Source organism: Aquarana catesbeiana, linkage group LG04 (assembly GCF_042186555.1).
Source record: "Aquarana catesbeiana isolate 2022-GZ linkage group LG04, ASM4218655v1, whole genome shotgun sequence".
NCBI lineage: Eukaryota > Metazoa > Chordata > Amphibia > Anura > Ranidae > Aquarana > Aquarana catesbeiana.
In genome coordinates, this window is record NC_133327.1 from 597,686,314 (window position 1) to 597,699,115 (window position 12,802).

Genomic DNA, 12,802 nt, shown 5'->3' on the forward strand with positions numbered 1-12,802 from the left:
TGCCCTTTTGCAGACACTAGAAGAGTAAGCTCAAAAAATGTTTGGTGCAATGGTATTGTCACAATTAGCTTGAGATTGAAAATTTGGTATACAGATTTATACAATCCACGCTCAGCAAAAAATAAGATACAATAAAAGTAAATTATGGAATAAAGCTACGTACTTGTTCTGGATTATAGTGTTCCAAGGAATAAGGATCAATGTGGCTGAGGGTACTGTATCTACAGCGTCCGCTTGTCAGTGGTGACGAGATTGTCCTCACTGGTGCTTCCCTCTTCTGTGAGGAGTTCGAAGAGCTATCTGTGCCAGTCTGAAAGGGAGACAAAGAGCATTTTTATCACAGTGACACAAACTTATACTGGAACTATTTCATGCAGTTATTTGAGCAAATTAGACCTAGAAGACACTTTGATGTTTTGGCCAAAGATGTTCAAAAGGTCAACAGCAATAATAGCCAGGTGTCTTTCGTAATTGCTAGGTTGCTTTGAAGTCTTAAAGTCACAGTTATTACAATGGTTGACCTAATCAAAGTATTCACTGTTTATAATCCGGTTATTAGAGCAAAAGTAGTAAATGAGGGCTACGATTATAGGGTGTACATGCTATGATTTACTTTTTAGTGGTACTGTTCACTGCTAATGGCCTTGAGAGTAATACAATACAGGGGAAATTCCTACTTGTCAGGCTGGAAATTTTGAGTTAACAGACTTCCGTAAATTCACCCGTTAAAACAAAAAAGTGTTGTACAGGGGTAAAATATTTCAGTGCATATGTACTGTCTTATAATGTATGTGGGCACTTGACAAAGTCAGAAGTGTTCAATCCTTTTTCCAGCAGAAACCAGCATTCCATTTGAATTATTCAGTACTTTAGTTTTAAAGCCTTGATAGAGTTTTATCACATCATCACAAACAAAAGATTTCCCAGCACACTTACCAGCCAGCCTGCAAAACAACCAAAATTACCTGAATAGTTTACGTTAAAAACAAAGGGTTTTGTTTGCACACATTTACAAATATATGCGTAAACCTCAGTGCACACATCAACGGAGCTCTGCATATACTGTGGTCCTAACTGAATTTCTAGAGCCTCCATAATAGGAGCCTAAGGTGCCCTTCCATGTGCACCTTGCTGTTGTCAGTGATTGGGGTAGTTGCCACTTTTTTGTACAGGGAAATATCTCAGTTTAAAAAGATGATCATATAATAATGCAGGCCATACATGGGTCGAATTCCGAACAAACGTTCTTTCGAAAATCCGAAATTTAGTGTGTTTTGTAATTTGATACTGCCACCATTGAGTTCGAAATGTGACCAACCGAGCCTTCAATTTCACCTCATGTTACCACAGAAAAGACATTTTGTGGCCAGAAATTTTCTCTTCTTTCCAGGTCACAGCTCATACACAATTCTTTTTCAATTAGATTTCTCACAAGATTCTCTCATCATTGATTAAAAATTTGTTCCATTTTTAATGAATTTCCAATATGCCCGACCACTCAAATTTGATGGCCGCACAAAAATCAGCTATTGCTGTGGCTCACTACTGGTGCAAAATCCGAACTAAAATTCAAAATTATGATTTTCCGAACACAATTCGTTTGGAATTTGACCTATGTATGGCCCGCTTAAAGGTCTGCATATGTTCCCCATTACAAAGGATCTGTGGTTGGTATTATTATTAAAAAAAAAAAAAAAAAAAGCACAAAAATCCAAAAAAGGCTCCATATTGAGAGGTATATTCCACTTCTCAAAATATATCCCTTTAATCCCTTTAAAAAGAAACAAGGAATCTCTGTCATTTAATTCAGCAAATATGATAAAGGAGGTAGGAGATCTAGACTGCAGTCTGTAAACTACTATTTACATTCTTTGAAGTAGTCATTAAGGACCATCTAACAGGAGGCTGAAGGCTACTCCTCAAATAACAGCAAAGTGGCCTAACTATGATCGGTAATCCCCCCTCACACTTGACCCCCGTTTTAAGTACAGAGGCATTTCTGCAATCTGAAAATTAGCTCTAATGAGCTTCAAGATAGAAGCCATCAAGAATATGTCGACATTCCAGCCTTTAACACAAAGCAGGGAGAGCCTGGGCACACATTTGTGGTTTGTGAAACATGAATCACAGCCCACATTGCTCTCCTTCATCAAGACGCACAATCATTTATTGGAACATCTGAGGTCGAGGCCACCAGCAGAGACCAGGAAACGTCCCCCCCACCCCCTTCCTCCTCACTGCATACAAAGATAGCTGTGGTCCTGGTAAACAAGGAATAGTATTATCTAAAATAACCTGGATGAGCCAATAAATAGTTTTCACTGGAAGAATTCCTAGGCCAGAATAAAATAATACAGAATGGTACTGTCAAAACAAGTTGGGGATATGTTCATGTCATCTATTCACACATGCCATGCCTCACTTTGTGTACTTTTTAAAGTGGGGAAATGCTTCCTGTTTATAATTTCAGGACTCTGTAATTAGCTCCGAGGAGTCCTCGGACACTGAATACAGAACATGCCTACTTTGTATTAACAAAGGACATGAGGGTAGGGAACTAAGCACCTCTGCTTTACAGGAATAAAACAGAACCTAAACTATCACAAAAAAAAAAAAATCTGAACTCAATTTTTAGAACACCACAAATGTCATTATTGAAGAAGGTAAAGTATCCCTTGAGAACTTCTGAAACACTCATTTAGTCTCCACGGATGCCCTGCTTTTAAACATATAAGTGCCTGTAAAGGCTGAAGGTTTTTTACGCATGAAGGTGAAAAACCTTCTGGGTGCAGCTCCCCTAACCCCTTATATTTACCTGAGCCCCCTCTCGATCCAGCGATGCATACAGGAGCCTCAGCTGTTCTGGCTTTCTCTTGCCACATTGGCAGAAACAGCAATGGGAGCCATACGTGACACCTGTAGCTTCCAGCCCCAGAAATATGGCCATATTTTTTGCTATATGACTCCAAATGCCCATGTTTATGATCCCTAATTCTGCTCTGCCCAGCAGAACATATCTGCCATCCTTTCACTCCTGTCACTTCTTTCAGCAAGAAACAACAGCCTTTGTAATCTCTCAATAGTTCTACTTGGAGCTTACACATAGCTGAGTACTGTTTCCACACTCCATTGGGACAATCACCAAGTGTGAGTGCTTTTGTATGAGAGGAAGGAGGGGGAGTCACATGCCCCTCCATAGATGCAAACAAAGCCTGGGGAATGCCCAGGAAAAAAACAAAGCCTACTTACCACCAGCTTCCAGACAACCAAATTGACCTGTCTAACAGGTTAAAACGCGTACTGTTAGACAGGTCAATTTGGTTGTCTGCAAGCTGGTGGAAAGTAGGCTTTGTTTTTTTCCTGGGCATTCCCCAGGCTTTGTTTGCATCTGTTTGTAGCCCTCCAAAGCCGCTTACTGCGATAGCCAGCTATAAATGAAGGCGGTGGCAAGTTTTTTGACATGCCCCTCCATACCCTGAAATATTTTGCTTTCTTCCTAAAATGGGGAACAAATAGATGAATGAAAGTAAAGCATGTGTTACTGGGAAGGTGGACAAGAACGCTAACTAACCTGATGGTATTAGCATACTGTGTGTTGTGTCTCCTCTTTGGGAATTCCTGGAGAGCAAGGAGACAAAGATCTATAGGCACTTGTCTGTCTGTAACCGGCTAACTTTATTTGCTGGGGTCACTATAAAGATTTTAAAACCAACACTGAAAACTCCAGATGTTACACAACTATAATGATTGTTTTTTTTTTACAGCCCGTCACTTTGCTGGAGACTGGGACGTCCTTCAGAACTATATGAAAACAAAGCTGCGGTGGATTCTGAGAGCTATTCATCCAAGGCATTTCCCACACTGTAAGCAGAGCTGGTATTTTAAGGTCTGCCAGTAGTCACTTATAGACCGTTGAGATCACCACCCTGTATTTTCACTTGAGGCAGACCTTAAAATAGTACCCAACAGCTGATGCAACTGAAATGCTTAAAATACACCCGGTGCAACAATTTTAAATTGGAGGAAATAGTTTAACTGAACAATGCCAAGTAGAACGAGAGATATTTTTATAAGGCTACAACAGGACTTGCATATTGTAAAACAGATCTCTTTGGTGTACTGAGCACAAAGGCCTTTAATGTATGAAAGCGTACAATTATAAAAAACAAAACAAAAAAAACCTCTGTATTATTGCCTGACCAACATGATTCAACCATCGGTTTCACAGCAACCAATGTGATTGGCTTCTGTGAAAATTGCACTGAGGTCTTCCGGTAATTTTCAAATATTGTTGCATTAAGACATCTGTGAATCTAACAGAAGTACCTGGATTTTTGCAAAAACGTGATCAGTTGTTATACAAGTATTATTGATAAAGTTATTCTACATAAATATTGTCACTTTCCCTATTTTTGAAAGCCCATCACCAAGCCCACTTGCATTCAACAGTTGTTTGGGTAAAGATAGGTGGGTTGGAGGTGGGCTAGCCCTGAGTAGGCATGGTAGCTGTCTCTTCAAAAGATAAAAATTGCATTTAGATAATCATAGACAGTTAACACATACAATGTTAGTACTCCATTCATTTATTTTTTTCTAGCTGTCTAACAAAAGTAGAAATGACAGGAGTTGAAGGAAACAAAATCAATGCCAAGGGCTTAAAGTGCACCTAAAGCCAGGTAGCACTTTGTCCAATTTTTATATATATGTTGTAGATCTAGAGCTAGCTTGTTCAACTGAACCTCCTCCCACCGCTGTCTGACCCCACTGTTCTGAAGGAGACAAATAATTAAGAGCTAAAACCAACAACATAACAACATAGGGTGAGGAGGTGTCACAGCAGAGAGGGTGGAAGTTAGTAACCTGGGTCTGAGCACCACAATAACAATGAAAATGCAGGACGAGGGGGGCATGTCAGTGCTCATGTCCTGGGGGAACACATGCAGGGGACAATCAGTAGCAATAGGAATGCCCACAAATTGGGCTTCCGATAAGGGAGAAGCTGTTGGGCTTTAACTGAAGATAAAAACAAAGAATATACCACATAACCTTTCAATGTTCAGGTATTTATAGATGAATCTATGGACCAGAATTTAATTTTATATTGCTCATGAGACTTCTTAAAAAAAAAAAAAAATAGTATATATTTTAGAAAAGGTTTTGGCTTTACATTACAGTAAATTTTCTATTTTCCGGAGAAAATTTTAATCATGGTGGACTGTTGTAAGCACACCTGGTGGTATTATAGTTTATCCAAAGTCTTGCCACTGTCACTTTTGCAGATCAGCTTGTTCTGTGTTTGGTCAGTGTTTTTTCCAAACAAGGAAAGTCCTGGAAAGACATCACTGAGGAAACAATGAGTCTGCAAAAGTTATTGCTGCACGTCTCCAGTTTGCAAAAGACCACCTGGATGTAATATCTGGGACAATGTGCTGTTGACGAACGAGACAGGAACTCTTTGGGAAGCAAACAACACTATGCATGGAGAGGAAACAAATAAGACATTTCACAGGAGATGTCAGGACAGCAATCGTTCAGCTGAAGCGTAACAGAAGTTGGCTGATGCAACAAGCCATTGACTTGAACCACAGGGGTAAATCCAGAAAAACAGAACGACATGAACAGAAGAAAATTTATATTCAACCAAACTGAGATGCTTTGTCATGTCCTGAAAACAGCTATGCAAAGGATTCCCAGATATATCAATGGACTAAAAATGTTTTGTAGGGAGGAATGGTCTAATATTCCTTATATTCACTGAACAAGCATTTAGAAACTTTTTTTTTTAATTTTTCCGCATTCAATAAAGATATAAAAGGATACAACTGATTGTTTATGCCTTTAGATGTGACTTAAATGTATGACTATATTTTAGGATCCAATAATTCAAAATGGTCCACTAACTTTTCTTTCTTTTGAACTGTGCAAAGCCCCTAAAAATTCCATCACAAAAGAAATTCCATTTCTACATGCTTTATAAGGCTTCTTCTTGTAATGATGCCCTTCAGTAAATTACATTTTATTCTACATAAAATTAAACTGCAGCACTGTGAATGTGCAAAAAAGAGCAAGTAAAGTGTCAATGCACCTGTATAAATAAAAACCATACGTGTATATATACATAATGAAGTGAAAATGTGCCTACGAGAAAAATCTCAACGTCCATGTGCCAACGAGATTTTTCTCGGCACATTTGCACCTTATTTTTATATATACACGTATGTTTTTTGTTTATACAGGTGTATCTCATCATCCTTATACATTTGATATACCTATAGTGTTGCACTGACACTTTACTTGCTCTTCTTTGCACATTTACAGTGCTGCACTTTAATTTTATTTATATACACACAATTTGTCTAAAGGCAGTGTTAGCAGCTTTCACATTTCATTTATTTGGTGGCGCAGTAATTATTTTAATTTATATTTTATTCTACATGCCTGAATTTATCATTTTTTCCCTACACTTTCTTACAAACCATGCTGACGAGAGAAAATGACTAACAGGGATAAAGAAAAACCATGTATCTAAAATCCTAAAACAAACAAAAACATAATTTAAAAAAAAAAAACACAAAAAAACATTGCCTTATTTTTGGACACCGCCCTTGTAACATGTATTACATATGGCTAACATAAAACATTTTTCACAACAGAGTTATTATAAGGCTGCATTCACACTACAGCATTTTGAACCACGGCAGATTTGCCGGTGATCTGCCCACGATTTGACAGCGCCGAGGTGTGTATGACAAAACATGGGAATTCTATTAAAAATGCCATTCATTTGAATGACACCTCAAATCGCGGTGCGGGCCTGCCATGGTTGTCGTGCGATAAAACATGCTGCCATCGCGGGACGCATGTCGCCCAAAAATAGTTCAGGGGCTACTTTTGGAAAACATGCAGTTCACGCTGCAATGGTGGGCACAGGTCACGCTGCAATGGTGGGCAAAGGTCAGGCCGCAATGGTGGGCAAAGGTCAGGCAGCAATGCTGGGTACAGGTCAGGCAGCAATGCTGGGCACAGGTCAGGCAGCAATGCTGGGCACAGGTCAGGCAGCAATGCTGGGCACAGGTCAGGCAGCAATGCTGGGCAGTGACGAGGCTGCACTGATGGGTACAGGTGAGCCTGCATTGATGGGCACTGATGAAGCAGTGCTGATGAGCACTGGTGAGGCTGCACTGATAAAGTTGTTGTTACTTATTTTTGTAACCACATAAAAAAATATAAGTGTCATTTCATGAGATAATTTATGAGGGCGTGTTTAGGGGCAGAATTAGGGGCGAGCCAGGGTAGGGAATGGGTGGGGCAACTGGTGGCGAGTAACCCTTAAGGCCTGGCTAGTAGCTCAGGACTTGAAATTTTGAGCCCTGATATAGCGTATACAACTGCGACTCAATTCATATTGTAATTGAATGTTAATTAAAAAAATTACCTTTCCCTTTCAAATCTGCAGCTCTGAAATTTCCTGTAAAATGCAATATGGTAGCCTGGAGGTGTTCTGTACACGTTCAGATGAACAGAACGCCCCCCATATATGTAATTTCCTGCTTGTGTGTTTGGCTCACTGATTCTGCACTAAGCTACAATCAGATTTTGAGCATTCCCTGCAACAAAAATAGAATTTATGGTGAGATACTCACAAAGGGAAATCATGTCTAAAGGGATGCAGACCCTGTCACTTTCCTCATTAGAGCCCTGCAGGTGTAGCAGCTGATTGAGAATTATAAAGCCACTCCCATACAGATTCACTCTGCACATGGACACAGACAAACAGCTCTTTTTTCATAAAAGCAAAAATGTAGGAACCTGCAACAAAGTTTGTTAAAATCCTTGCAATGTACAGAAGAGAATGTTTTTTCTCAACAAAAATGGAGTTACTCTTTAATCTGGCCATAGATGACTGTTTTTTTTTTTAATCAACAAATTCGATTGGGAAAAAAACAAACTCCCTGTCCACATAAGTGAGGTGGATGGAGGCATCCTACCCCCTGAGGCATTGTGTTCTGACTGCATGACTCCTCCAATATCAGAATAAACTGATCATCGGCCACAGTTGCTGATTAAAATTTTTTTTTTCCATCATTCTCCTTTTGACAGAAGTAGATTTAACGAATTTCAATCCATTTATGACCAACTTAATACAGTACAACATTCTGCAGCATGCACTTTGATTCAAGGTGGCGGCGAGTTTTGGCATCTTCCAAGTGTGTTCAGTATAGGGCAGTGTGCTCCCAGGGACAAATGCCCATTCATCTCTGGGCGCATAATGTCTGAAACGTTAGTAGCATTTGGTGCACCATTCAGTCGCATCAGCTTTTAGCCTCTCAGAGTTTTAGAGGCTGCCGGAAACAAGGCTGGACAGTGCGCATTTGCCTTCCGCTTGCATGAAAAACGCCTGGGATCTCGTACACAGGGACTAAACACTGTGCATGAGGCCTTAGGTGAAATACAGAAATACACAGTCTTTCGCACATTTCAAGAAAAACTATCTCTGCTCCATAAAACTAAGGGGAGGGGGGCCATTTTAATTTTCTTTCATTTTGAGCCCATGCACAGAGCAGTTTTATTCTATTTTTTATGTTTATACCCCTAAAGACGCCACAAACTAGGCAGGGAAACTTGCTGGATTTGTAAGGAATATTTTGGGGGGCGTGCCTGGACTTGTGAATACGGACTGATGTAGGGCTCTGTGGTTGGTGGAGGAGAAAAGTTTGTCAGCTTAGAGATGAAATCAGGCTGGAAATAAGAGCTATGGCATGCAAGGCTCCAGGAAGGTCAGCCAAGCCTTTCAATAGCCACTGACTTTGCTTAGAACTTATCCCTTAGCTGACTACAAGTATGGACTATCGCAAACAACGATTATCGCCCACACCCCTTTGTATAAGGTGAGGATTGCTCGCTATCTATAGGGGTATTTTCCTCTTCCACCATTTAATTATAATGTATAAAACGTCCTATGAGCCTCCACTAACTAAAAAAATCATAAATCACACTGTGGAACAGCTGTAAGCATTAAACACGTCTCATAAAGCATGCAGAAATAATAAAATATCTACGCTGCGCTTCCAAAAACACAGGGTACTCACATCAATCAGGCGCGTAAGTGCGCCACTCTACATCAAGCGGAAATGTATGGGAATACCGGATCGGTATCGGGATGGTATGAAGTTCCTTCCTGGCAGTATTGGCATAATTGGATAGTGCACAAACACACAGAAGCACTTTGATTTGAGTTTCTACCTATTAGTGAACCATTAAATAAATATGATCCCGTGGATATTTTTCATTATTTATATATTTACTTGTCACGTGGATGCACGTTATCACTTTATATAAACGTATTCACTTATTCCGGATTTTTATGCACATTTATCACAAGCAATATATATATGTTTTATTTTATATAGTTTTTTTAATTGTAATTATTAAATATATATAATTTAATTTAAATTTAATTAAATTTTTATTGCACTATTGTCACTTTTTATAGTGGGTAGTTATTGAGTATACCACTGTATGATTTTTCAGTATATTGATTCACTTTGTGTAGCATTTGCACTTTGTATATAACTTATTTAGTTTTTGTAAGTGCAGCGTAGATATTTGATTTGACCATTTAATTATAGCCCTTTTTTGTACAATCATATGGAGTAACCCGAGGATGGGATATCTCTATTTTTACATCTAATGATAGATTGTCTCCATAGGGTCTTGGCACATTTCTATAAGTAGAAATAATGTATGTGCAGTACTACACCACTTCTCTCTAAGACTGTAAATAAAGATATGTGTATACTCCGATACAGTATCTCACAAAAGTGAGTACACCCCTCACATTTTTGTAAATGTTTTATTATATCTTTCCATGTGACAACACTGAAGAAATGACACTTTGCTACAATGTAAAGTAGTGAGTGTACAGCTTGTATAACAGTGTAAATTTGCTGTCCCCTCAAAATAACTCATCACACAGCCATTAATATCGAAACCGATGGCAACAAAAGTGAGTACACCCCTAAGTGAAAATGTCCAAATTGGGCCCAATTATCCATTTTCCCTCTCCGGTGTCATGTGACTCATTAGTGTTACAAGGTCTCAGGTGTGAATGGGGAGCAGGTATGTTAAATTTGGTGCTCTCGCTCTCACTCTCTCATACTGGTCACTGGAAGTTCAACATGGCACCTCATGGCAAAGAACTCTTTGAGGATCTGAAAAAAAGAATTGTTGCTCTACATAAACGTAACTGAGCTGCAGCACGGTGGTGAAGGCCATACAGCAGTTTAACAGGACAGGTTCCACTCAGAACAGGCCTCGCCATGGTTGACCAAAGGAGTTGAGCGCACATGCTCAGCGTCATATCCAGAGGTTGTCTTTGGTAAATAGATGAAGGAGTACTGCCAGCATTGCAGGAGAGGTTGAAGGGGTGGGAGGTCAGCCTGTCAGTGCTTAGACCATACGCCATACATTGCATCAAACTGGTCTGAATGGCTATCATCCCAGAAGGAAGCCTCTTCTAAAGATGATGCACAAGAAAGCCCGCAAACAGTTTGCTGAAGACAAGCAGACTAAGGACATACTGGAACCATGTACTGTGGTCTGGTGAGATCAAGATAAACTTATTTGGTTCAGATGGTGTGAAGCGTGTGTGGTGGCGACCAGGTGAGGCGTACAAAAACAAGTGTGCCTACAGTCAAGCATGGTGGTGGGAGTGTCATGGTCTGGGGTTATATGAGTACTGCCGCCACTGGGGAGCTACAGTTTATTGAGGGAACCATGAATGCCAACATGTACTGTGACATACTGAAGCAGAGCATGATCCCCTTCCTTCGAAGACTGGGGTGGAGGGCAGTATTCCAATATGATAACGACCCCAAACACACCTCCAAGACGACCACTGCCTTGCTAAAGAAGCTGAGGGTAAAGGTGATGGACTGGCCAAGCATGTCTCCAGACCAAAACCCTATTGAGCATCTGTGGGGCATCCTCAAACGGAAGGTGGAGGAGCGCAAGGTCTCTAACATCCACCAGCTCTGTGATGTCATCATGGAGGAGTGGAAGAGGACTCCAGTGGCAACCTGTGAAGCTCTGGTGAACTCCATGCCCAAGAGGGTTAAGGCAGTGCTGGAAAATAATGGTGGCCACACAAAATATTGACACTTTGGTTTAGACATTAATGGCTGTGTGTTGAGTTATTTTGAGGGGACAGCAAATTTACACTGTTATACAAGCTGTACACTCACTACTTTACATTGTAGCAAAGTGTTATTTCTTTAGTGTTGTCACATGAAAAGATATAATAAAATATGTACAAAAATGTGAGGGGTGTACTCACTTTTGTGAGATAGTGTAGGTGTAGACATGCATTAATGACACGACAGACCTGCAAAGCAATGGGAATCCAAAAGTACTTTGTCAAGTGGTCACCACTAAGGCTGATATGAGACGGAGCAGCTCTGTTGCTAGAATCCTCCTGAAAAATTCAGTCCTCGGTGACCACAGCTGTTAATAGGACAATGATAACAGCACTGTTGAACTACACAGAGATGTGCACACTGAGCTGCACATTCACATGCATGTTCCCACACATGCCCATTATTGGTGCTGAAACAAATCCAACATGTGTGTAAATGAACGAGCGAGAGACAGGCACACTATACACACACATATAAGTGCCAGTTTACACCACATGCAGTCCAGTGCGTTTTTGTTCTGCATCAAAAACATATAGATATTAGGTTATATGGTTTTCAATGGTATAGTTCACACCAGTGCTTGCATTTCCAGAAAAAAAAGTAGAACATGCTGCATTGCACTGGGCCGCTGTAAAACACAATAAAAACACAATGGAATGCAACTAAATGCACCAAAAAAAAAGCACTGGAACACGCATGTCCTTACTTAAGGTTAAAAAAAAAAAAAAAAGAGGGGGAAAAAATGCACTGGACTGCATCAAAAAGCGCACTGGAACATGTAAAAACATGTAAAAAAAAAAAAGCGCATGCAGAAAAGCATCTGTAACGCATTTGCGTTTCTATGGTATGAACTGACCCTAAAGTCAGATTCAGCAGATTCAGCTGTGTTATTTACATCCCCTGTTGGAAGCATCAAGTCTTCTCCTCTCTGGGCTCATTCACACCTACATGTGTGCATAATCATACACACTAAAACACATATGGAACAGTGCAAATGTAGCCTAAGGCCGGGTTCACACTGGTACAACAAACGATCCGAAATTGGGAGCTCATGACGTGTAAAAATCAATGTTTCCCTATGAGAGCCGTCTTAACTGGTCCGAAACAAGTAGGTCCGACTTTGAAAATGCTCCTTGTACTACTTTGGTCCGATTTTGACCCTACTTCAGCCCACTGAATATCACTGAAGTCGGATCAAAGTCGGATCGCCATCTTAACTGATCTGATATTGGCATGCGATTTGTGCTCTGATGAGCTTAAAGGGGAACACCATGCCAAATTTTAAAAAAACAGCATGGGTTCCCCCTCCAAGACCACACCAGGTCCTTCAGTCTGGTGTGTATTTTAAGGGGAACCCCCACACCAAAAATCAATACCAGACCCTTATCTGAGCATACAGCCGGCAGATCAGGAAAGGGGGTGGGGACGAGCTACCCCCCTCCTGAACCGTACCAGGCCGCATGCCCTCAACACGGGGGTGGGGGTGCTTTAAGGCAGGGGGGCCTTGCGCCCCCCACCTCAAAGCCTCGAGGTGTTGAGATATGCTTCAATGTGTGTCATGAATCTCTAAATGCATCATGATGTGCATTACGAGTGTTTACTTGGAA

General features: G+C 40.5%; 1 protein-coding gene across 1 annotated transcript in view; it reads right to left on the bottom strand.

Annotated features, from left to right (window-relative positions):
- The window catches only part of SPRED2 (sprouty related EVH1 domain containing 2), a 161,427-nt gene that overhangs the window by 17,128 nt on the left and 131,497 nt on the right, over nt 1-12,802 (bottom strand). Inside the window, exon 5 of the mRNA XM_073628210.1 lies at nt 164-310. Within this exon, the coding sequence (XP_073484311.1) occupies nt 164-310 (147 nt within the window). The remainder of the gene's footprint in view (nt 1-163; nt 311-12,802) is intronic.